At 36.6% G+C, this 25480-nt stretch overlaps 1 protein-coding gene across 11 annotated transcripts in view; it reads left to right on the forward strand.

The window, feature by feature from the left end:
* The window catches only part of RAPGEF6 (Rap guanine nucleotide exchange factor 6), a 247099-nt gene that overhangs the window by 165177 nt on the left and 56442 nt on the right, over positions 1-25480 (forward strand). For all 11 annotated transcript variants that reach the window (XM_082457818.1, XM_082457826.1, XM_082457821.1 and 8 more), the window contains 5 exons: positions 5463-5627; positions 8568-8675; positions 10914-11117; positions 14126-14234; positions 22142-22382. In XM_082457818.1, the coding sequence (XP_082313944.1) occupies positions 5463-5627; positions 8568-8675; positions 10914-11117; positions 14126-14234; positions 22142-22382 (827 nt within the window). The remainder of the gene's footprint in view (positions 1-5462; positions 5628-8567; positions 8676-10913; positions 11118-14125; positions 14235-22141; positions 22383-25480) is intronic.

Raw genomic sequence — 25480 nt, forward strand, 5'->3', positions numbered from 1 at the left:
TTTGAGAAGGATGGGTGTTAGCTCTTCTCTAAATGTTTGATAGAATTCACCTGTGAAGCCATCTGGTCCTGGACTTTTGTTTGTTAGAAGATTTTTAATCACCATTTCAATTTCATTACTTGTGATTGGTCTGTTCATATTTTCTATTTCTTCCCGGTTCAGTCTTGGAAGGTTATACCTTTCTAAGAATTTGCCCATTTCTTCCAGGTTGTCCATTTTATTGGCATAGAGTTGCCTGTAGTAATCTCTTAGGATGCTTTGTATTTCTGCAGTGTCTGTTGTTAACTTCTCCTTTTTCATTTCTAATTTTATTGATTTGAGTCCTCTCCCTCTTTTTCCTGATGAGTCTGGCTAATGGCTTATCAATTTTGTTTATCTTCCCAAAGGACCAGCTTTTAGTTTTATTGATCTTTGCTATTGTTTTCTTTGTTTCTATTTCATTTATTTCTGCTCTGATCTTTATGGTTTCTTTCCTTCTACTAACTTTGGGTATTGTTTGTTCTTCTTTCTCTAGTTCCTTTAGGTGTAAGGTTAGATTGTTTATTTGATATTTTTCTTGTTTCTTGAGGTAGACTTGTATAGCTATAAACTTTCCTCTTAGAAGTGCTTTTGCTGCATCCCTTAGGTTTTGGATCGTCGTGTTTTCATTGTCATTTGTCTCTAGGTATTTTTTGATTTCCTCTTTGATTTCTTCAGTGATCTCTTGGTTATTTAGTAATGTATTGTTTAGCCTCCATGTGTTTGACGTTTTTTTCCCTGTAATTAATTTCTAATCTCATAGCATTGTGGTCAGAAAAGATGCTTGATATGATTTCAATTTTCTTAAATTTACTGAGGCTTGATTTGTGACCCAAGATGTGATCTATCCTGGAGAATGTTCTGTGCACACTTGAGAAGAAAGTGTAATCTGCTGTTTTTGGATGGAATGTCCTATAAATATCAATTAAATCTATCTGGTCTGTTGTGTCATTTAAAGCTTCTGTTTCCTTATTTATTTTCATTTTGGATGATCTGTCCACTGGTGTAAGTGAGGTGTTAAAGTCCCCCACTATCATTGTGTTACTGTCGATTTCCTCTTTTACAGCTGTTAGCAGTTGCTTTATGTATTGAGGTGCTCCTATGTTGGGTGCATATATATTTATAATTGTTATATCTTCTTCTTGGATTGATCCCTGGATCATTATGTATTATCCTTCCTTGTCTCTTGTAACATTCTTTATTTTAAAGTCTGTTTTATCTGATATGAGTATAGCTACTCCAGCTTTCTTTTGATTTCCATTTGCATGGAATATCTTTTTCCATCCCCTCACTTTCTGTCTGTATGTGTCCCTAGGTCTGAAGTGGGTCTCTTGTAGACAGCACATATATGGGTCTTGTTTTTGTATCCATTCAGCAAGCCTGTGTCTTTTGGTTGGAGCATTTGATGCATTCATGTTTAAGGTAATTATCGATATGTATGTTCCTATGACCATTTCCTAATTGTTTTGGGTTTGTTTTTGTAGGTCCTTTTCTTCTCTTGTGTTTCCCACTTAGAGAAGTTCCTTTAGCATTTGTTGTAGAGCTGGTTTGGTGGTGCTGAATTCTCTTAGCTTTTGCTTGTCTGTGAAGCTTTTGATTTCTCCTTCGAATCTAAATGAGATACTTGCCGGGTAGAGTAATCTTGGTTGTAGTTTCTTCCCTTTCATCACTTTAAGTATATCTTGCCACTCCCTTCTGGCTTGTAGAGTTTCTGCTGAGAAATCAGCTGTTAACCTTATGGGAGTTCCCTTGTAATTTCTCATTTTTCCCTTGCTGCTTTCAATAATTTTTCTTTGTCTTTAATTTTTTCCAATTTGATTACTGTGTGTCTCGGCGTGTTTCTCCTTGTGTTTATCCTGTATGGGACTTGCTGTGCTTCCTGGACTTGCGTGGCTATTTCCTTTCCCATGTTAGGGAAGTTTTCGACTATAATCTCTTCATATATTTTCTCTGGTCCTTTCTCTCTCTCTTCTCCTTCTGGGACCCCTATAATGCGAATGTTGTTGCATTTAACTTTGTCCCAGAGGTCTCTTAGGCTGTCTTCATTTCTTTTCATTCTTTTCTCTTTAGTCTGTTCCGCAGCAGTGAATTCCACCATTCTGTCTTCCAGGTCACTTATCCATTCTTCTGCCTCAGTTATCCTGCTCTTGATTCCTTCTAGTGTAGTTTTCATTTCAGTTATTGTATTGTTCATCTCTGTTTGTTCTTTAATTCTTCTAGGTCTTTGTTAAACATTCTTGCATCTTCTCACTCTTTGCCTCCATTCTTATTCCGAGATCCTGGATCATCTTCACTATCATTATTCTGAATTCTTTTTGTGGAAGGTTACCTATCTCCACTTCATTTAGTTGTTTTTCTGGGGTTTTATCTTGTTCCTTCACCTGGTATATAGCCCTCTGCCTTTTCACCTTGTCTGTCCTTCTGTGAATGTGGTTTTTGTTCCACAGGCTGCAGGATTGTAGTTTTTCTTGCTTCTGCTGTCTGCCCTCTGGTGGTTGAGGCTATCTAAGAGGCTTGATGGGAGGGACTGGTGGTGGGTAGAGCTGACTGCTGCTGTCCATATGCCATCTATTTTTCTTTTCCTCTGTGCTCAGTCTAGTTCCACTTGCTCATAGGGGGCCACGTTTGGAGGCCTCATGCCCTGCACTTCAGACCAGAATTTCTCGTGGGAAATGCCGATGCCGACACCTCAGCTTGACGGGCGGTGCGCAGAAGCACTGCCCATGACACCCAATTCCTCTCAGCAGTTTTAAAGAATACAGCCCTTATAGTCTGTAGTATGACCCTCAGACGAGATCTATTCGGTGTTGCCTCATGCCCAGACTACAGTCATGCTTTCCAGGCAGGAATTCCACAGAAATAATGTGCTCTTCTCAGTGCATCATTTTAGGGAGCATACAGTGTCAACCTATCTCACCACCAGTGAAGTTAACCTTAATCACCCCGTCCTCTTGGTGTCTGTCTGTGAAGTTTCTTCACTTAAAGCCACCATTTTACCCTTTGTAATTGATGAGCATTTGGAGCATTGATGTTCTGGGATAGTGTCAGTATGTCTTACAAACCTCTATCCACCAGTCTTTACTTCGATTGACTACTCCTGCCTGTAATGGTGATTTTCTATTTCCATTATTTCTTCTACATTTATTGTCATTCTACTGTAAGAATGAGCATCCTCCCCTCTTTAATTATATTGTTATGGTCTCATGTATTGTATTCCCTTACCATCAGTGTTGTTCTGATCGTCAGATTGTCCCAGATTTGGCCAGTGGGACTCTCTTAAGGCTGATTCCTGTATCCTTTTGACATGTCCCCATCATTTTTTGAGAGCTTCATTATTATCTGGCAAAACGAGATGTTCCAGGCTCATCTTTTACTGCCCCTGCTTTGGAATCAGACATTTCTCTGGAGAGCCCTGTATCCTTCTAGTAGAGAACAACATTAAAAAACCAGGATCTGGGCACTCTGTTCACTGCTACTGTGGTGTCATTGCTTCTAGAACTTTTCATCAGACAGAGGTAGGAAATATATGTATTTATTTACTATAAATTCATACACACTTGTATCTTCTTATATCTGTCTATCTGTTGATAACAGTCAAGAGTTCATACCAGTACTCCCAGTTCCAGTACTATACCACAAAGTTTTTGGTAGCCTTTTCCTTCCCCTACTTGTAAATACTTTATCCAACAGTGGCTCTTGTTATGCTCTGTATATTTACTTATTTGCTCATCATAACCAACCTCTACCATGCCAGCCATCTCCTTCACCCGCCCACTCTGCGTACCCTGTCACCCAGCATCCACCGTATTGGATGCTAGTGAGCAGTTTGGTAACATGCCACTGCATGACAATGGGACTTGTCTTTTTTTTTTTTTAAGATTTATTTATTATTTATTTATTGTATTTATTTTTGGCTGCGTCGGGTCTTAATTGCGGCAAGTGGTATCATCGTGTGGTGCACGGGCCTCTCTCTAGTTGTGGCGTGCGGGTTTTCTCTTCTCTAGTTGTGGTGCACAGGCTCCAGGGTGCGTGGGCTCTGTAGTTGTGGTGCACGGGTTCCAGAGTGCGTGGGCTCTCTAGTTTGTGGCACGCGGGCTCTCTAGCTGAGGTGTGCAAGCTCAGTAGTTGTGGTGCACAGGCTTAGTTGCCCCGCGGCATGTGGGATCTTAATTCCCTAACCAGGGATCAAACCTGAATCCCCTGCATTGTAAGGTGGATTCTTTACCACTGAACCACCAGGGAAGTCCCAGGGACTTGTCTTTAAATACAGTTTTGAATATATGGCCTAGTCTCCACAGAGATCCTGCCTCAGTGATTTAGCTAATCAGAATAATGGCCTTTCTTTAACATGTTGATCATTTCCACCCCTGACTTAGCTATATATGATCTAAGAACCGCATTTAAGTGACCTCAGATTGTGATTTGCCTTAATGATAGACCCAATTTGGTATTCTTGGAGTGTTTTGGAGGGTGGGAGAAGAATAAGAATGACCTGTGGTTGTCTTGTCCCTTAAATAGGTAATTCGAAGAGCCTTTCCTCTGACTTCCTTCTAGAGAAATGATTTACATACCTTATTAGCAGTGGGGTACCCTTTTTTATTTTTTAATAAATTCTTAAATAAGAACATTGCTAGTATTAATCTATGTTTGCTATGCAATAATTCTGGCCAGTGAAATTCTTTGGATGAATGCAACAAATTGAAATTTGAGGTTATGGGCAACAGTTGGTTTTTATATTTGGCTTAACATCTGGTTTACTTCTGTATTTGTTTTGTGTACCCATTTTTGAAAATGCTGCTAAGGTAATAAAGTTTAACATTGATTCAGAAGCTCAAGAAGGAGCAGTAGATAAATGTTGTTTGCATTCTTTTTTATAAATTGGGAAACAGGCAAGCAGTTAAACTCTGAGTTAATGTAAAAACTATTTATAGAACTTCTGGTTCCTCTGGTGAGCTAGAATGGAGAAACCATAGAAGAGGAAACCTCTGTTCCAGGAAGTAACAACAATAAAACAAGCTATCTTGAGCTGCTATGTTGTTCCTATAGCCTGGGACAGAAGAGAATTTAAGGATGATTAAATTTGGAAGAAAACTTTATTTATTTACTTCTTTAATTTAACTCTTACCTCTTCCTTCTCTTTACTCGCGACAGTCATTACATTATCCCTGCGTTCCTATGATGAAATGCCAATAAAAACTGCTATGGCCGAGTAAATGCTGTTGTGCATGTTTATTCCTCTGCCTTTTCTCTCTCTAAACCTCTGGGTGATGGTGGACTACAACCTAGAGAGACTACCTACTCCAAGTGCTGAGGGTTTTAAAGGTGAAACTTTACTTCAAGGACTTTGTAATAGAGTGGCTACAAAAGGAAGTAATCAATAGGAGTTCTTTGGTTCCTGAGCTACTTGTTTATTTTCTAATTCTTCCTATATTTTTCTTTTTTAGGCAACACCTGAGCGTCTCATCATGCATTTAATAGAAGAGCATTCCATTGTGGACCCAACTTATATAGAAGATTTCCTATTAACTTACAGAACATTTCTTGAAAGTCCTTTGGATGTTGGGACCAAACTATTGGAATGGTTTAAAATTGACAGCTTAAGGGATAAGGTTGGTTTTATAATTATAAAAGGCATGAAAGTGATTTTAACTTTTAAATTTTATTCCCCCAAAACCTTTTGCAATTGACAAGTTAAATGTTTATTTTGATAAGATTCAGTTCGCCTAAAAAGTTAGTGAGTCAGTATAGACATATCTCTGCTTGGTTACTTTTATGACAGAATAACATGTTAAAAGTGGATATTTTGCCTTCTAAAAGGCAAAAACTGAAAGCAGGCTGTGGTGTAGCTATAAATTCAGAAGATGGATGATAATATTTTTACACTTTATCAAAATACTTGGTGGTTACTGAGGAGATCAATAAAACATTTAAAAGTCATTTAATAGTTTAGAAAGAATATTCACCAAGTAAATTTTTTCAAGAGGGCTTAGAAACAATCTAAATAGAATTAGAAATACATTGATTTTTGAGTTAAAGACTTTATAATCATTTTAAAACAGTTTATCTTTTTGACCTTAATTTATCACTGCTGTAACTTATTTTAATCTAGCTTTGAGTTTTGTTGGTTTTTTTTTTTTTTTGCATTAAACATTGTTTGCTGTTTTAAATAGATTATCTTACCTTATTTTATGGGGTGTTTGTACTTCTCATGGAAAGAATAGTGATACCTCAGCTACTGGTACATTACTACCAGTAAACTACCTCAGTAACAGGTAGGAAGTTAGTCATTTTAAGAAAAATAAAAGGAGGGCCATAATAATTGCCTGGTGTATCTTTCTGAGTTATACTTTAAGGGAAATAAGTTAGATGTAGTTGGACTGTGGAATTCTATCGTCTAGGAAACTCAAGTGTCCAAAACTACAGGCTTGCCTTCCCCCTGATTTTGAAATTATATGTAGTTACTTAGGTTGCTGAGGAAATAAAGGCATGCTAGAGAATGAACAAAAATATGATTTAGGGACAACTAAATATTCATGTGTAAAAGAATGAAGTTTGACCTTTATACCATATTCAGTATTAACTCAAAATGGATCAGAGACCTAATATTAGAGCTAAAATTATAATACTCTTCAAAGAAAAGAAGGGGTGAAAAAAAATCATGACCTTGGATTAGGCAATGGTTTCTTAGGTATGATACCCAAAGCACAACCTTGAACAATGGAAAAAATAGATATATTGAACTTCATCAAAATTAAAACCTTTTCTACATTAAAGGTACTATCAGGAAAAACAGGACAACACATGGAATAGGAGAATATATTTGCAAATCATATGTCTGATAAGGGTCTAGTATCCAGAATGTATAAAGAACTCTTACAACTCGACACCAAAAAGACAATACAATTTAAAATGGACAAAGGACTTGGATAGACATTTCTCCCAAGAAGATATGTAAATGGCCAGCAATCACATGAAAAAGATGTTCAATGTCATTAGTCAGGGAAATTGCAAATCAAAACCACAGTGATGGTTTTGATCACTTCACACCCACTAAGATGACTTAAAAAAAGGAGAGGAAATAACAAGCATTTTAAGGGTGTTGATGTGGAAAAAATGGAATTCCCATACATTGGTTAATAGTAATGTAAAATGGTGTAGCTGCTGTGGAAAACAGCTTAGCGGTTCTTCAAAAAGTTAAACATAGAATTAACTGTGTAACCCAGTAGTTCTACTCCTGAAGGATATATCCAAAAGAGCTAATAGGTGTGCAAACAAAAGTTTGTAAGTCGTGTTCATAGCAGCACTATTGATGATGGCCAAAAAGTGGAAACAACCCAAATGTCCATCAACTGATGAATGGATAAACAATTATGGTATGCCATACAATGAAATATTATTCAGCCATTAAAAAAAATGAAATACTGATACATGCTGCAACATGCATAAACCTTGAAAATATTATGGTAAGACAAAGAAGCCAGTGATAAAAGATCACATATTGTATGAGGTATCCAGGTAGACAAATCACAGAGACAGAAAAGCAAGTAAGTAGTGGATGTTAGGGGCTGGAAGGAGGGCAGAATGGGAGGTGACTGCTTATTGGGAATGGGGTTTTCTTTTGGGGTGATGAAAATGTTCTAGAACTAGTAGTGGGGACGGTTGTACACAATTGTGAATGTGCTAAATGCCACTGAATTGTACACTTTAAAGTGGTTAAAATGGTGGATTTTATGTGTATTTTACCACAATTTTAAAAGTATATGACTTAAAATTACTTATTGTTAGGCACTTTTTGTTTCCTTTTTTTTTTTTTAGATTTTGGAAAATTCTCTGGCTTATTTCTTTTGATCTTATTTTGGCTCCTGTGTCTTTTCCTAATATTCAGAAGCTTTTTATTATTATTAATATTTATTGGAGTGTAGTTGCTTTACAATGTTGTGTTTCTGCTGTACAGCAAAGTGAATCAGGTATACATATACATATATTCCCTCTTTTTTGGATTTCCTTTGCATTTAGGTCACCACAAAGCACTGAGTAGAGTTCCCTGTAGACACATTATTTAATTCAACCTCCATTTGTTAGTTTTTAACTTTTCTGTTAATCTGTGGCACAAAGTAATAAATCAGTTCACAACTTTGAAAATACACAGTATTTACGAAGGAAGTTTCAGATTTTTATTATAATTTTGGTGAAACATGTTCTCAGCTAAAGAAACACTTTTGACATTTGCCTGCTCTTGGAGGCTTGTGTTTTAAGATACTGTCCAAAATATACATCGCATGTACTTCTTACATGTTAGTATACAGCCTTGTTTTTTCAGTGAAGGCAGAGTCTTGGCTTTCTCTGTTACTTGTGTACGTAAGGAAGCAAAAGCTCAAACTAAGACATGCCTCTCTGTTAGAATGAGCCTTTTGTGTGTGAGCAGGTGGGCAAAGGGATTAGCCATAAAGCTCAGTTCCCCCTCGGTTTAAGACATGCGTTTGGAACCTACTTTTGCAGAAAGAATGCCTCTCGTATAATCGTACGCTGCCTCTTCCATGTTTCCGCAGGTAACACGGATTGTATTATTATGGGTAAATAATCATTTTAATGATTTTGAAGGTGATCCTGCTATGACTCGATTTCTGGAGGAATTTGAAAAAAATCTGGAAGATACAGTAAGGCTCAGAAGAATTTTATCTTCTTCAGAGTTTAGGGATTCTTACCAACCTCCCACCCCACCCCCGAAGAATAGCAACTCAGAACAGCTTTCATCTTCTCCTGTGTCTTGATTGCCTGTTCTGAGAACTTCCAAATCTGTATTCTAGACTTCTGTTCATCCTCTGCTACTTCCGCCCAAACAAAAATCATGCTTCTTCCACAGTCTTCACTGATTTAGGCATACAAATACACATACTTTATCAGATCTACTTTAGACTTTGTCTCCCTTCTGCATGTGATTTCACTTGTTCTTAATATACAACACCTATCTATGATTAATACCCTCAAGGTCTTCTTAACTTTCATGGTAGCTATTTATAAATCCATTTTGTTCTCCCTATTAGATTTAAAACTTTGAACTGCAACTGGGTTGTCTGCTCCAAGAAACTTGAAATTTTAGGAAGTAAATAATAATGCAGCTCAGGAGTCAGATTGCCTGAATTAACATTCAGACTTCACCACTTGGTGGATATGTGAACTTGGACAAGTTGTCCAACCTTATATGCCTCAGTTGTCTTATTTTATGGACAGTAGCCTATAGATTGTTGAGATTGTTGTGAGGATTTTAGTGAGTTAATAAACATAAGAATCTGCCAGCAAAACCTGGCACATAGCAAATTTTCAAGAACCATTGTTATTACTCATATAGTACAAGTGGATTAAGTTGAATAAAGAGGGGGAAATTGGCAGATTTTTTTGTCCCTTTCCTTACCTCTTGGTTCCTTGTAACCTTTTCAGCAGCACATCTGCTCTATGTGAAATGGGGGGAATGAACAGGGAACTTGATTAAGAGGCCCATAGAGGCTCTTCCAGTGCTGGCTATGTAAATATTCAAGGGGCTTATGGAAAATAGAAACTGCCTTACAATCATGGGATTTTTTTCCCCAGTAATCAAGTCAGTCATCAAGTATTTATTGAATTCTACTTTATACTCCAAGCTGTTATATAGGATCACAACAGGTGTAAGACTTGGTTCCTACCCTGAAAAAAATTTAGCTTCTTGTTATAGACATGAGATTTACTTAGTACACTATTTGAGAATAGTTAAATATTAAACTGATATTAGAACCTGAAAGTTAGAATATTACTAAGTTTAAGGAAGATCTAAAATAATATAAGAATAATATTTCTAGAAGAGATGGAGACTTGAATGTGTCTTTGAATGTTAGACAATGTTGGGAAGGTGGTTCAAGTCCTTTAAGGTTTTAAATAAGGGTTTAAAAAGATTCTGCTTTTATGTAACAGCCAGGAGATAAGCAAGATGGTAATAACAGATTATGTATTAGTAAGGTTCAGAAAATGAAGAAGAAATTTTTTTTGTCATCCCTCTCTAAATGAGACATCACTTTGAAATCTTTTCTAACCTTTTCTAGAAACTTTAAAAAAATCATATTAAGAGATCTTATTCTTTTTTTTTTTTTTAAACATCTTTATTGAAGTATAATTGCTTCACAGTGGTGTGTTAGTTTCTGCTTTATATCAAAGTGAATCAGCTACAGATATACACACGTTCCCATATCTCCTCCCTCCCGCATCTCCCTCCCTCCCACCCTCCCCATCCCACCCCCCCCATCCCACCCCCCAGGTGGTCACAAAGCACCGTGCTGATCTCCCTGTGCTATGCGGCTGCTTCCCACTAGCTATCTATTTTACATTTGGTAGTGTATATATGTCCATGACACTCTCTCATCCTGTCACATGTCACCCCTCCCCCTCCCCATATCCTCAAGTCCATTCTTTAGTAGGTCTGTGTCTTTATTCCTATCTTGCCACTAGGTTCTTCATGGCCTTTTTTTTTTTTCTCCTTAGATTCCATATATATGTGTTAGCATACTGTATTTGTTTTTCTCTTTCTGACTTACTTCACTCTGTATGGCAGACTCTAACTCCATCCACCTCATTACAAATACCTCCATTTCATTTCTTTTTATGGCTGAGTAATATGCCATTGTATATATGTGCCACATCTTCTTTATCCATTCATCTGATGACGGACACTTAAGAGATCTTATTCTTGAGAGTGCTCTAGGGTGGAATGTTTCCCTCCTTCAGTTTTATTTACCCCTATTTATATGTTCTTTATTTCTTCTATATTTTAAATATAGCTCTAATTCTAATAATTTTAGGTGATTTTTAAAAGCCTATAGGAATAAATATATACATTTATATATACCTTACCCCTTTCTACTTTCTAGAAAATGAATGGTCATCTCCGGTTATTGAATATTGCCTGTGCTGCAAAGGCTAAGTGGAGACAGGTTGTACTGCAAAAGGCTTCCCGGGAGTCCCCTCTGCATTTCAGCCTAAATGGAGGAAGTGAGAAGGCATTTGGTATTTTTGTTGAAGGTGTAGAACCTGGTAGCAAAGCTGCTGATGCAGGACTGAAACGTGGTGATCAGGTAAGTAAATAACAACCACTTAAAGCCTTTTTAAAAGTAATAGGTGTGCTACTTTTTTCCTCATCTGATATTTCTTCAAGTAAGCATGGTAAATTTCAGGAAGTATTTTTTAAGCTTCTTTTTAGAGGTAGTATTTTTTTAATCGTTTATTTTAAAAGTGTCTTTGTCATATATCCATTACTTTTAATGGTAAATTTGATATAGTACATCCAGAAATAGCATGGTAGTCTGGCCACTATCGACCTGAATGGTCCTGCACATTCTCCAAGGATTAGGAAGCTCTATCAGTTGGCAACTTCACAGTATTCCAGAAAGATCCATATGAGAATTAGCACCCTACCCTTGCATGTTGTAAAGGAGTTAGCACTTCTATCCTTACTCTAAGTGGCCTAAGATTACCATAAATGATGGTTTTGGTTTAAATAATGTTCATATGGTAACAGAACTACGTCCATAAGCAGAGTGAGCTGGCTGAAGGACTAGGAAAAGGAAGGAGACACTGGGAGTAAGTTGATAGGGATTTATTCTCTCCATGTAGGCATTAGTTAACTATAGAACAGTATATTTCAAAAATGAGATTATGGACAGCCTTTTTACTAAAAAATACAATTCCTAGACCCACCTCAGTCTTAGTAATCATATTAATCACATTCTGCAGAGATGAAGACTGGAAATCTGTATTTTGAACAAAGCTCTCTAGATAATTCTCATGCACACCAAAGAGTCTAGATAATTCTCATGTACACCAAAGAGTGGTTTCTCGTCTAGCTGAATCACTTGGGAAGCTGAATTTGTTCCACTTAAAAATTTTGGTTTGTTCACACATTCATTTAGAATGTGACTTTATTTTACTTTTAACCAAACCATACTGTCATTTTTTTAAATTAAGAGGGCATTCACAGAGACTTCCCTGGTGGTTCAGTGGGTAAGAGTCCATGCTTCCACTGCAGCGGGCACAGGTTCGATCCCTGGTCAAGGAACTAAGATCCCGCATGCCACAAGGCCAAAAAAAAGAGGGCATTCACATTATGAAAAGGTCTACACTTCAGGACAGTGGCTCTCAACCAGCAGTAATTTTGTCACTCAGGAGACATTTGGTGATGTCTGGAGTTATTTTTGATTGTCATGACTTGGGAATTACTACTGGCATCTAGTGGATAGAGGCCAGGGATACTGCTATAGAGCCTACAACACCCCATGACAAAGCAGCCACCACAACAGAGTTATCCAGACCAAATATTAATAGTGCAAGGGGTTAAGAAACTCTCACATAATAAGTAAAACGTATATCGTAATAAAATATTTTAAAATTTAAAAAATGATGTAATTTTAGAAAAGAAACTCTTATATAAAGTTTTAACGATACCCTTCTTCCCCTAAGGGAGTTTTATAGAATAGAGATTTCTGGACCTTACTCAGACTACTCGTTAAGAATATCTAGTAGCAAGGAACCTGGAGTCATTATATTTATTGTTCTAGTATTTTTTGGTAAACATATTTAAGAATCTCGTTCTTCACAGGAAGAAAAAAAAAAGAAAAATCCAGTGGTTTCATTCCTGACAGAGGAGAGAAATTTATCATGTTTTTACTTCTTCCCTCAGTCCTCCCAAGTATGGTTGAAATTATCTGAGATTTTAGATCTAGATTATAAGTCATTTTTTTAACATTATGGATGTTCTGTTTTAAGAGTACTTTGACATTTGCATTAAGTTTCATAAGATTATTATTAACAATCATTTAGATATTTGCACCTGCCTTACTGATTTCATTGATCACCTCCACTTCATCTATGCCAATATGTCCCCATTATTTTATCTCACGATTGTCTTCTAGTACTTCTAGTACCTTGTCTAGTACTTTTTACAAAAAGGGTAAATGAGTACTATAACTTTGTGTCCTTACATGTCTTGATGATACTTTTTTGTTCAGTGGAGTGTAAAAATCTTTTATCACAGTCATTCTTCCCTCAGAACATTGAAGTCACAGAAAAGTATCACATCACATAGTGTGGCCCAAAAGAAGTCCAAACCATCCTTTATTTTTCTTTTCTAGGTACCTCTGGTTCTCCTCCTCCCCCCCCCCCCCCCCGCCACCACCAACCCCCACAGTGATCCTTATAGAGTCTCTGTTCTAAGTCTTTGGAATTCAGAATTTTCATGGGATTTTTTTTTTTTTTTTTTAATCTCTTTATTTATTTATTTATTTGCCTGGTACTAGATGATCCATTTCAGTATGTAGACTGAAGACTTTTTTGAACTCTGGGGATTTTACTTCTGTGATTTTTTTTTTTCTTTTTCTTTTCCTAATATTTTGTTTCTCACTCTTTTTTATCCTTTTGAAATCTTTGTGTCAGTCCTTGAGATCTGTCCTCTGTACTGCCTTTTTTTCTCATTGTGTTTATCTCTTTATCCTTTTTCCTTGGAATTAGTACTTTTGAATAAGCTTCCTGATGATCCTGAGGTGCAGCCAAGTTTGTGAAGCCCTGATGTGAGTGATCAGCAGTGTCAAATGGAACAAGACCCCATCACAGTTGTGCTTGTTGCTTTTTGACTGCCTGATTCAGTCAGCGGCAGGAAATGATATTAGATGCATTTAAAGTACCACTTTTAAATGAATTTATCTCTCTTTCAAATGCAGTAAATTTGCATTTAGAATACTTCACTAAAATTTGTACATACACACACAGGTGATAATTTTTATGAGCTGATCTGACACAATTAAAAATTTTCCTTCATATATAAAACATTATGTTTGTAAAAAATTTTTTTCTAGTATGATCCCAGAGGGAATGAACTTTAAAAAAAAATGTTTATAGTAGAGATTTAGGAAAATACCACAATACAGAGAAAAAAAATTAGATAGTAACTCCACTACTCACAGAGATAACCATTGTTCACACATAGGTGCATTTTATTTAAGTTTTATTTTTTCACCATTAAACTTAAGATTGCAGAAATAACTAATACTGTTTTTGTCTTAATTTGTATTTTTCAAACACTTTTCTCAAGATAATGGAAGTAAATGGACAAAACTTTGAGAATATAACGTTTGTGAAGGCCCTTGAAATTTTGAGGAATAATACTCATCTTGCACTTACTGTAAAGACCAACATTTTTGGTGAGTTTTGTTGTCAAAAACTATCTGAGCCCTTTTGCTTGTTGATACAAAAGAAAAAAATCACTACAGTGAAAGGGAGGAAAGTAAAAATACTTAAAACATGTTTCTATCTAAGATTTTTGAACATTTTTAGGATCTTTAGTGCTGAGATATAGTATTCTGTACTCTAGAATTTTTATTTGTATTTAATTATTTTGAAATCTTAGTTTTAAAATAGGTGTACAACTACACTTAGTCATTTATGAAATGTCTACTGAGTATCTATTATGTACTGTACTTTGCCTGGGGATACTGAATGAAACTTAGATTGATCTGAATGAAACTGAGAAGTCATAGTCAGGCTTTTTTTCTCCCTGCGAATGTGCAAATCAGTCTACTTCTAATGTTTTAGCTAGCTTTCTGAAATAATAATATGAATGCCAGATTAGCTGTTTCATGGAAATAAATTCAGTAAAACACTGAATTAATTAATCAGTGAATTGCTGATTTTTAATAACAGTATACCTTTCTTTGTAAAAATATTGATTACTGTTCCTATAGTATGTTTTGATCATGTTACTATTTGAATGAAGCAAGGACTAAGCTTGTACTTTTAACTTAATCTACTATTTGGGGTTTTTTTTTTTTAACTTTTGGAAGACTGTGACTTAGTTTGATTAGATTTCATAGGATTTTGTCTGAAATTCTGAGAAGGGCAACAGTTAAAAAAAGTGTAGCAATTAAAAACTATCAAAGAAAATTTAAGAGTCATTATAAAGTAGGAAGGAAAAAAATTTCTCTACATCATTTAGGTTGAAAATTTGAGGAATAAGAGTTGAATTTTAAAACTGTGCCTATGGAAAAGGAAGTGTGTGTGTGTGTGTGTGTGTGTGTGTGTGTTTTCCCCCCACTTTGGCTCCTCCTTATCCTGCACTGAGTCATAATGAAAAATGAAACATTTGGTGTTTTTCCTCTTTTCACTTGAGTCCCTTTCACTGAATTACATCATGCTAAATCTGGCATATAATAGTCTATTGGCAATTTCCAAATATTATATAAGTTTAGCATAGAATAAGTAAACCTTAGCAGTTTCTGGATTTCCTAGACTTTGGACTAGTATCTAGAAATATCAACTTTTGGGTTAAAATAAAAGGATTCTGATTTTGAAAAATATGAAAGCAGAGGTTGCTCTGACACTTAAAGTATATTGTTTAGTTTCTCTATTCAGTTTCTCCAGCTCTGTTTCATAGGGTTCTTTTTTTTTTTTATTATTTTTTGGCTGCGGTGGGTCTTCATTACTGTGCATGGGCTTTCTTTAGTTGCAGCAAGCAGGGGCTACTCTTCGTTGCGTTGCACAGGCTTCTCATTGCAGTGGCTTCTCTTGTTGTGGAACACAGGCTCTAGATGTGCAGGCTTCAGTAGTTGTGGCACGTGGGCTCAGAAGTTGTGGCTCGCGGCCTCTAGAGTGCAGGCTCAGTAGTTGTGGCGCACGGACTTAGTTGCTCTGCGGCATGTGTGATCTTCCCGGACCAGGGCTCGAACCCATATCCCCTGCATTGGCAGGCGGATTCTTAACCAGTGCGCCACCAGGGAAGTCCTCGTAGGGTACTTATAAGCATCAGTACCTTTAAACTTTTTTTGTTCCTGGCACATAATAATTACTAACTAGTATCAAATGTGGTTGTGTATAAAAACATAGAGGTAGTATAATGTAGTGGTTAACAACATGGACCCTGGGAGACAAAATTGATCTGAAGGCTGCAAGAGGAAGAGAAACCACAACCTCTGAACTCTTTGGATGGTGAGAAGCAATTGCCCAACAGAACCCTAGATTGGATGTTGCAGAGTGTGGGAGTTACGTGGTGCTACAGAAGGGGGCCCGTACCCTCAAGACCTCCTTCCTTGCCCCAGCCAGAGTGTAATCAGCCAACATTCTCCTCATGCAAAAAACACCAAAGAGTATCTCAAAGAAATATTAGTAGAAAATTTGTTGAAATGGAGCATTTTAGCCTGGATGTGGTGCCTGGAATAAAGTCCCAGTATCTCTGGCATTATCATGAAGCAAAGTTGAGCAGTTAGGTCATCCTGCATGGAATTCACAGTCAAAACACCTACAAAAAGGCAAGCTGTGACCAGAAAACAGATTTGTTTAGATGATACTAGGTATTTGCTCATTTTGTGTTAATTAGAACTGACAGCAAGGGATCACCAGTTATAAGAGAACCAGGATTATTGAGGGGTGATGGTAAAGAACCTAGTAAGTGAGCTTATAGATTTTGGAGAAAATAGTTAATTTGAGGAGGAGAAGAAAACCATTTCTAGAACTCAGCACAGAGAGATTTAAAAATTCATTCCTTAAAACAAGAACAGGATATTTGGAAAAAAGACAGTCACTGAGAAAAATACCTCTTGGGGTTATTTTAAATATGCAAAGGCATATTTTAGTAGAAAAGACAGAAACATTCAGTAGAATGAGTAGGTAACTTGAGAAAATCAACTTTATAGAGCAAAAAAAGACAAAATGCAATTGAGCACTATTCCAAGAGATCTAAAAGAAAATGTGAAGAAGAAAGTATTTAGGAAACAATGGCAGAGGCCATTCCAGAATGAAAGATGTGACTCCCAATTCAAAGGACCACCTATAATCTGAGCAAAATTAGTTTAAAAAACTTGTCTTCTATTTCTAGTATTGACTGAGAACATCTAAAGGAGCTGGCTAGTGAAGAGCTACCTGCCATTGAACAGAGAAGTTAGACCTTAAAGAGGTAAACTGGAGCCATATCTGCCCTGGAGCATTTACCAGTACAGAAAAAACAACTGAGAGACTGAGCTTTTTTTGGCAATAGGCTCCCAGGAAAAGTTGAAAGAGTTGGAATCCTGCACTTGTTAAAATCACAAACTCTGGATGTGTCAAATCCCTTACCACTCATCCTGAGACTGTACCCCCCAAAGGATGTTTTATTTCCCAGGGCTATTTTCCCATCCATAGAATGTAGCTGAGAGAAGGAGCTGCTGAGAGAAGGTTCGTAGCGTAGAGCCTACTAAAGGCCAGAACACTCTAGCATAACAACATTTGTTCCTGATTGAGAACCTGAGTATCTAACTCTGAAGAGAATGTGGACTGTACGCTAGGCAACTCAGAAGAACCTCAAGTTTTGACCTGGCCCTAGGTCTCCAGTACCTGGCAAAAGAAAATAGAAATCCTCTTTAGAAGATGCTAGCAGCAGCCTATTATTTGTAAAAATAAGTTTCCAAATACGGAGTCAAACAATCAAACATTGTGAGGCCCTCTTAAAAATCATTTTAAGCCAGAACCAACAGAAACAGAACCGTAGGAGCTCCAGAATATCAAACACAGACTTTAAGGTGCTATTTGATATGTCCTTATGTCCCTGAAGATAAAAAGCAAATTAAGGATTCTGGTTCCGGTTAAGATGGAGTAAACAACATGCTACCCTTCATTTCCCACTGAACTCAACAATAAAACCTAAACAAAAATCATGATCCATCTATTTGAGAACTCAGAGAATTCAAAGTACCACCACCAGAAGTGAATTTACCATTTTTTTTCACTCCAGTATCCCCCGGACTGGACTCAAGGCAACATGAAACCTGGATGTGAATATTATGGTGCAGACCTAGAAGGACCCTGAAGCAGCCTGACTTAAGGAATGGGAAAGGAAACTCCTAAAGCTCAGACAGAGGGGGAATTTCCACAGATTTTTTTTTTTTTCACTCTTGTTTTCTCTATATTCTCAGGCCCCAGCCTCCAAGCAATCCAGTGGCATTGACTGAGAAAATGTTCCTCACCCTTTAGTGAAGCAGTGGCTCCAAGAAAACAAAGCCAATGTCACTGCTTTTTTCCCCCACTCTCTCTGTCCCCCTCTACTTGGCCCCTAAGGCACTGCAGTGGACAGTTTCCCTCTAGAGGTCCAAAAAAGGGGGCCTAAGGAACTAGAAAGTACCAGGTTGATAACTAAGATGGAGAAAACAACCCCATAAAGTTGTTTATGAAATCCTGGGCTCACCCCCATCCTGTAGGTGCGTGAATCTGATCGTATTTAGCATATCATAGACTTTGAGAACTGGCCCAAGCAGACCTCTACTCAGGTCCAAGACTGACCACTAGGTGGTACAAAGTGGACAGATCTGTATAGCACTGCAGAGGCTTTGAAAATTGAACACTGGAACCACAATCCGCAGAAGGCTAAACAAAAATACCAGCATTTCCCATGGGATGCAAATACGACTCAGAGCAGTTTTAACTGTAACAAGGATTCGTCACAGTTTTCTTTGTATTTATTTTGTGTGGGGTTTGCTCAGCATTTGAATTTGTGCATTGTTGTTTGCTTATCAGTTTTCAAAATTTCATGGCCATTATTAATTACTACTGCCCCTTTTTCTTTCCCTCCCATGTGGGAAATCAGTTACTTATATGTTAGAAGATTTGCATCCCATCTATCTCTTACATTCTGTTCTATTCTTTCCAATTTTTTCTTTCTTTCAGTTTGGGTATTTTGTAATGACCTGTGTTTAAGAAAATAATCCTATTTTCTGCTGTATGCAGTCTACTGATAAATGCATGCACTGAATTTAATTTTAGATATTTTTCAGTTCTGGAATATCCACCTGAATCTCCAGTTCTCTGTTGCACTTCTTCATCTTTTTCTTCATCTTTTCATCCATTTTATCTCTTTTCCTCTATGTTCTTTAATATATTTGTAATGGTTATTATAAAGTCCTTGTGTGTTAACTCTAACATTTGGATTATCTTTTATTCTGTTTTTCCCTCTGGCTATTTTCTTTCTTTGTGAGTCTTAAAATTTTTATTGTAGCTGTACTTTGTATACAAAGGAACCTTAGTAGTGAAATTAGTATTTTCTCACAGATAGGATTTGCCATTTCCTCTGTTTAATCACATAAGGTAAGCGGAATTGAGCTGGGTCAGGCTGGGTTGCAGAATTACTTAGACTGTGTCCATTGGTTTCAAGTTGAGAGACTTGTCATGTGCTTGATGTAGGCCCCTCCTCTAATGGAACTTTGTCTCTAACAACTCAGAGATTGTGGGAAATTTGACTCTGCTTATTCAGCCTTGTCCTCCTACCTCCTCCCCCACCTCCAATCTCTTGATTCAGAATCTGGTACCTTTCTCTCTCCTTTTTTTGTAAGTTTTTCCCTTCAGAGATTTTTGAGCTTAGCTCTTCAGCCTCCCACCCCAAGCAGATAAATCTGTTGTGTGTTTGTTGGAAGTCTCTCCCTGTTGTGTGACTTTGTCTCCTGAGTACCATGAGAGTCTAAGAAATTTCCAGCCTCATGCCTTGTCTTACTAATAGAGATATCTCATGAAGAAAAGTGACACTGCTTTGGTGCCTCTCTGTATTCCAGTTTTCTTGCCAGTACTCGCAGCCATCAAAACTTCTCTTTCCTCTAGTAGAGTCCTTCTACCTGCCTCACCTTTTGTTTATATTTAGATTCAGCAATGTCCCCAGAGAAGAAAACAGCTGGCAATCTCAGTTTACCCTCTTCCTGCTCTGGAGTTTTTATTCATCCATTCCTCTTACTTTTCACAACTTTCTAACATCTTTAAAAATCCAACCACTCAGATAATTTTATTATTAGCATTTTAATTGTTTAATAAAAGTAATACATGCATGTTTTGTAAATTACAGTACTAAAGACACCCAGTGGGACCATATTGTGTACAATATTCTATACCTTTCCACAGCAGTTTCATACAGGTTTACTTCTTGTGTAATTGTTATTGCATCGAATTCCATCACACTATTATCATAATCTATTGATCTGATGTCATATTGATGGATGTTTTAGGTTGTTTATAGTTTTTGCTATTTACAATGATGTAATAATCCTTTGTACTTATCTTTTATGTTTATATAGATATAGCTATAAGATAAATTCCTCAGAGTGGAATTACTTTTATAGTTACTGCGGTTTTACTTTCTAAAAGTTTCCCCAGTCTATGTACACTTCATTCATCAATGTATAAGAATGCCTCTGCAGTGGGTATAATCAACTTTACAGTTCCTGATATACAGTCTTTAATAATGAAGGAAGTTGAGCACTTTTCTTATGTGCTAACATTTCTTCTTTATGAACAGTCTTCATTTGTCCATTTTTATGTTGAGTTATTCATCTTTTATTGATTTGTTTGAATGCCTTATAAATAAATAACAGTATCTCTTGGTCCTAAGGGTTGCAAATTTTTTCCCCAGTTGTCTTTTGACTTTCTTTGTTCATTTGTTTTGGGTTGCGAGTATAAATACACATACACACATACATATATGTAGAGAGAGAAATCTTAAATCTTTGTGTAGTCAAATTTATTAAACATTTCTTTTATTAATTCTTGGACACCTTCATTTTTGGTTCATATATTATATCTGATATTGATGTTTAATGGTATTGTAATTACATTTGCTTACTGACATTAATTTTTGTCCCTCACTATTTTTTTTTAGTTTAACACAATCATTTCTTTATCTACAAATCACAAGCTCTGCAGATTTTTACTTAGATACACAAGTCCAGTGAAGATATAAACTACTTTTTACACTCTTGAGTCACCTTACATACACACTGCAGCCAGGGATATCTGCTGCCCAGAGATTTCCTGTTGCTCTTAACAGAAAATTCAGACACCTTAACCATAGCATTATCAAGCCCTTTCTCTACCTTGTTCTTCAGTCATCTTCATTTTCTTGAACTTTCCTTCTACCACAGGTACTTTAAACTTGAGATTTCCTCTACCTAGAATTAATCCTTCTTCTCCCTTTGCCTAGTTAAAATCAACTCACTTTACTGATCTCTTCTTAACACAGTGGCTTAATGAAGGACAATTTTCCCTTTCTTGCTCTCTTAACTAGTTCCTCGCGTTATGTTCTCTCTGTACCATATATCTTTGACTGACTATGTTTCACAACAGGAGGAATCTGCAAACATCTAGCATAGTGCTTGACGTGTTCATAGGTCAGTAAATATTTTTTGAATTGGTGAGTATCTTGATTTTAGCTCAAAAAAGCATTTTTATTTTTACCACGTGGCTTAAAATAAAGTGAAATTTTTTAAGACGACTGAAAAGAATTTACTGTATTTTAATCAAGCAAGGTATCTTTGAAAGGTGACCCCAAAGATTTCTGTTATCTTGAAGACAGAAACTGTGCTTTTCATAAGCTTGCCTGGATCTAGGCAAAGAGATTGCTGGAAAGGCAAATGCCCCACTGTGCTTGTACTTTCCTTAAGGATGAAGTATAACTCACCAGACTTAGGATTGATAGAAAGTTATCTATAAATGCTTGGTTTTTTACTTCAGACCGCTGTAGTGAATGCTTAGTGGCTTTCACTCTACTGAATTAAGTCTCACAGATGTTACCTTGAGGAAATTGTCATATATTACAAAATTTAGTACTATTTATTTCTGGTAAAAGCAGGTCCAGCAGAGCTCTTCCCATTTTGTTGATGGCTAAATTTTACAAAACAGGGCCTGACTTATAGTACTTATATCTCAACTCAAATGATGAGGGATAACATATAAATAATAGAATCTAATTATCTATTTCTATAAAATCTGGGTTGATTAGCAATTATACTGCTTATTACCTAAATAGGAACCTTGGGCTTTTGAAACATGCTGGCAATCTGCCTGCTTCATTTCTGTTTTCCCCAGTGAATTTCTTTTATCACTGTTGGACAACATCATAAGTACAGTCAGGTATAAAAGCTGAAAAATGGATATAGCTGATTAATAAAGGGTGAGTATAAATTTCGTGGTGAAATGAGTTTTAATGAATGAGGCTGTGAAAGGCCCAGTGATAGAAAGCAACTATGTTTATTTTTAAAATTTGTTGTGGATATAAAAACTTTCTAATGAGAAGAAAAGAAATGACAGTTTCATTTATTTATTTCTACAGTGTTCAAAGAGTTGCTTACTAGGACCGAACAAGAGAAATCTGGTGTTCCTCATATTCCCAAAATTGCTGAAAAAAAAAGTAATCGCCACTCAATCCAGGATGTACCAGGAGATATTGAACAGACATCACAGGAGAAAGGAAACAAGAAAATAAAAGCAAATACTGTTTCAGGTGGAAGAAACAAAATCAGGAAAATTTTGGATAAAACACGATTTAGTATCTTGCCTCCAAAACTGTTTAGGTAGGTAACAGCAATCTTAGTCATGTAGGCATTTTCCTATTGACCATAAAGATTTTTGTGGGAGAAGGGAAGTTTTGGGTCAGTTTTGTTTTTTATACAACTATTGCATCATAAAATCTACAAGCAATCCATAAATAAGTAAGAGTAAATTCTAAATGTCTCCTCATCACTTCCAAGAAGTTACCATTGTTAGATTATGTATTCTTCCATTAGCCTTGTTTTGAATTTTAGAAAAGATTGCTCGTTTTATTTTATGAAATCTTTTTTTGTATATTTTTGGTCCAATATCAGTCCCTTGATCTACAAATTTGGACACCTTAAAACTTGGGACATATTCACTGATACTATTTTTTTGCCTTTTTTTAAAAAATTTATTTTTTTATTTTATTTATTTTTGGCTGCATTGGGTCTTTGTTGTTGCGTGTGGCCCTTCTCTAGTTGCGACGAGCGGGGGCTACTCTTCGTTGCAGTGCGCGGGCTTCTCATTGCGGTGGCTTCTCTTGTTGTGGAGCACAGGCTCTAGGCACGCAGGCTTCAGTAGTTGTGGCATGCGGGCTCAGTAGTCGTGGCTCGCGGGCTCTAGAGTGCACGCTCAGTAGTTGTGGTGCACAAGCTTAGTTGCTCCGTGGCATGTGGGATCTTCCCGGACCAGGGCTCGAACCCATGTTTCCTGCATTGGTTGGTGGATTCTTAACCACTGTGCCACCAGGGAAGCCCTATTTTTTTGCCTTTTAAATCATCTTTCTCTTATTGCACTATTTATTCCTTCCTGAATTCTAAAGCTGACCTTTTCAATCAAATTTATTTCTATTTTCAAAATGAAATGTCACCAAAACTTAGTAAAACTTCAGGAACTTAAATGCAAATTAAAGCCTGTAAAATACTGATAAAATGAATACAGGGTCATGACTTGGAATTACTCTAGTATATATTATATCTGTGTATATTTTATATTATCTACTTTCTAAAGTAATCACAAACATTCTAATCAAATACAGTACTTACCACATAGTAGTCACTCAGTATTTGTTGAATTAAGACAATGAATCAGTGGGGAAAAAAAAAAGAAAAGAAAGCATATTCAAAGAAAATACTTAATTTGGGGCTCCTGAGAGTTTTTGGCACTGTTCCAGATGTTAATTATAGAGCTGGAAAGAGGTAGTCCCTGCCTTTAAGGAATTCATAGCAGGAACCCTTTATTCTTCACACATTTATTATAAAATAGGCACAATATCCAGAGACAGAAATATTGGAAGTAGAACAAGTTTCTTGCCCTGCAAGAGTTGATCATCTAAAAGGGAAAACTAGGCAAGTGGTCCATTACAGGGTGATAAATGTTTTGATGTGTACAAAGGCAGGAGCAAGCTTGGTAGGTTTGAGTAGACTGTGTTTCTCAGTGCACACCTAAAGATGAAGCATGATAGATAGGTAAGTGAAGGATTTTGAATATTATGCTAAAGATATGGACTTCACCATGTCATAATAGGGAGCCATCAAAGGCATATGATGTGGTAACATTTGTGGTAAGATCTTTGAGGAAGATCTCTCTTTTAGCTCTGATAGTGATTTGGGGTTGAAGGTGGAGCACAATGTAGCAGTAATAGCAAGGCAGTTAATTAGAAGGCAACTTGGAACAAGGTGAATGTCAGCTCTCATCTTTTAATTAAAGATCTGAAGAATTTCCTGGTCAGAAAATGCTCTTCTTCATGAGTTTTTATTTTCAATTCAGGGAAACACGTTTATTCTTCATTTAATTTGGGGCTCACAGAGGATTGAAACATCCTGAGCTGTATTCATAATGTCTCTCGTTTCTAGAAAGTTTATTACTCATTCCTTTTTGAGTGAACTGTTCTCCTTGAGGTTTATAAAATATCATAACTTTAAAATAGCAAGATTCTTTTAATATAGAGCATACTGTAGTACGACAGCAGCATGGCAAACACTGTAAGAATAAGCTTCTTCTCACAAATGAGAATTGAATAAGGAAAATATTAGAGGGACCAGCCCACACTGAAGAGATTGGGGACAGTTTTGGATGACAGAAAGGCTGCATGAAGGCACTGAGGAAAAGAGAAAGGAATGGAGGACCAGAAGGCAGAAAAGAGTTCACAAGGGAAGTTCCTCAGGAGGTAATGCTCTGAGTTCCATTTCCAGAAAACCTTGGGTGTTTGGTCTGGAATACATGTATCTCCTTTAACAGGGTCTCATTTTGAACACATTGTGGCACAGTTGTGACGTGTGTCATGAAAAGCCAGAGAACACTGTGATTGCAACTAACTTTAGCTTGTTTGTGTCACATTTCACCCAGCTATATTCAAGTGTCAGGCATCTAAATCAACATCTCATCTCTATAATGTTTCCTTCAGGAAGTGGAAATTGGTTACTCCAGTTGGATTCTATCTTTGCTTACAGCAGGAGGCAGGAAATTGAGGTAGCCAGGAGCAGTTAAATTTTCAAGCATTATTTCTTTATATTAGGACCTCCCAAAATGAAAGATCTAATAAAAATCGTTTTACTTAAACTCAGAGGGATTTTTTTGTTGTTGTTGTTAGCAAGCATTTATTGTCTCCTTTGTGCCAGCAGGAGGCTGTTGGCTGTGAATACAAATATGAATAAAATGCTGCCCTTTGGGAGTTAATATTAAACTGGTTATCTCTTCTAAACATAATGCTAATAATTTTATAAATTATATTTTATATAAATAATTATATAAATACCCCCCAAAACAAATTATTTTACGGTTTTCTACTGGACCCTGTTTTACAGAGAGAATGAATTTGTCATTTTACAATTCAGGCTGGCTACTTTGCATTTTTGAGAATGTGTGTTCTTTGCACTAAATCATTACAAATTAATTCAGACAATCCCTTTTGCTACACACACACACACACACACACACACACATCACTAGAAGTTCAGTAGAAAAACAGTCAGAGAACATGAATCAGATGTTCTGAATCAGTAATAATCAAGGATAAGGAATTTCCTGGCCGTTCAGTGGTTAGGACTCAGCGCTTTCACTGCCATGGGCCTGGCTTCAATCCCTGGATGGGGAACTAAGATCCCGCAAGCTGTGCAGCAAGGCCAAAAATTAAAAT

The sequence above is a fragment of the Balaenoptera physalus genome (genome assembly GCF_965194825.1).
Source record: "Balaenoptera physalus genome assembly, chromosome: 3".
NCBI classification, from domain to species: domain Eukaryota; kingdom Metazoa; phylum Chordata; class Mammalia; order Artiodactyla; family Balaenopteridae; genus Balaenoptera; species Balaenoptera physalus.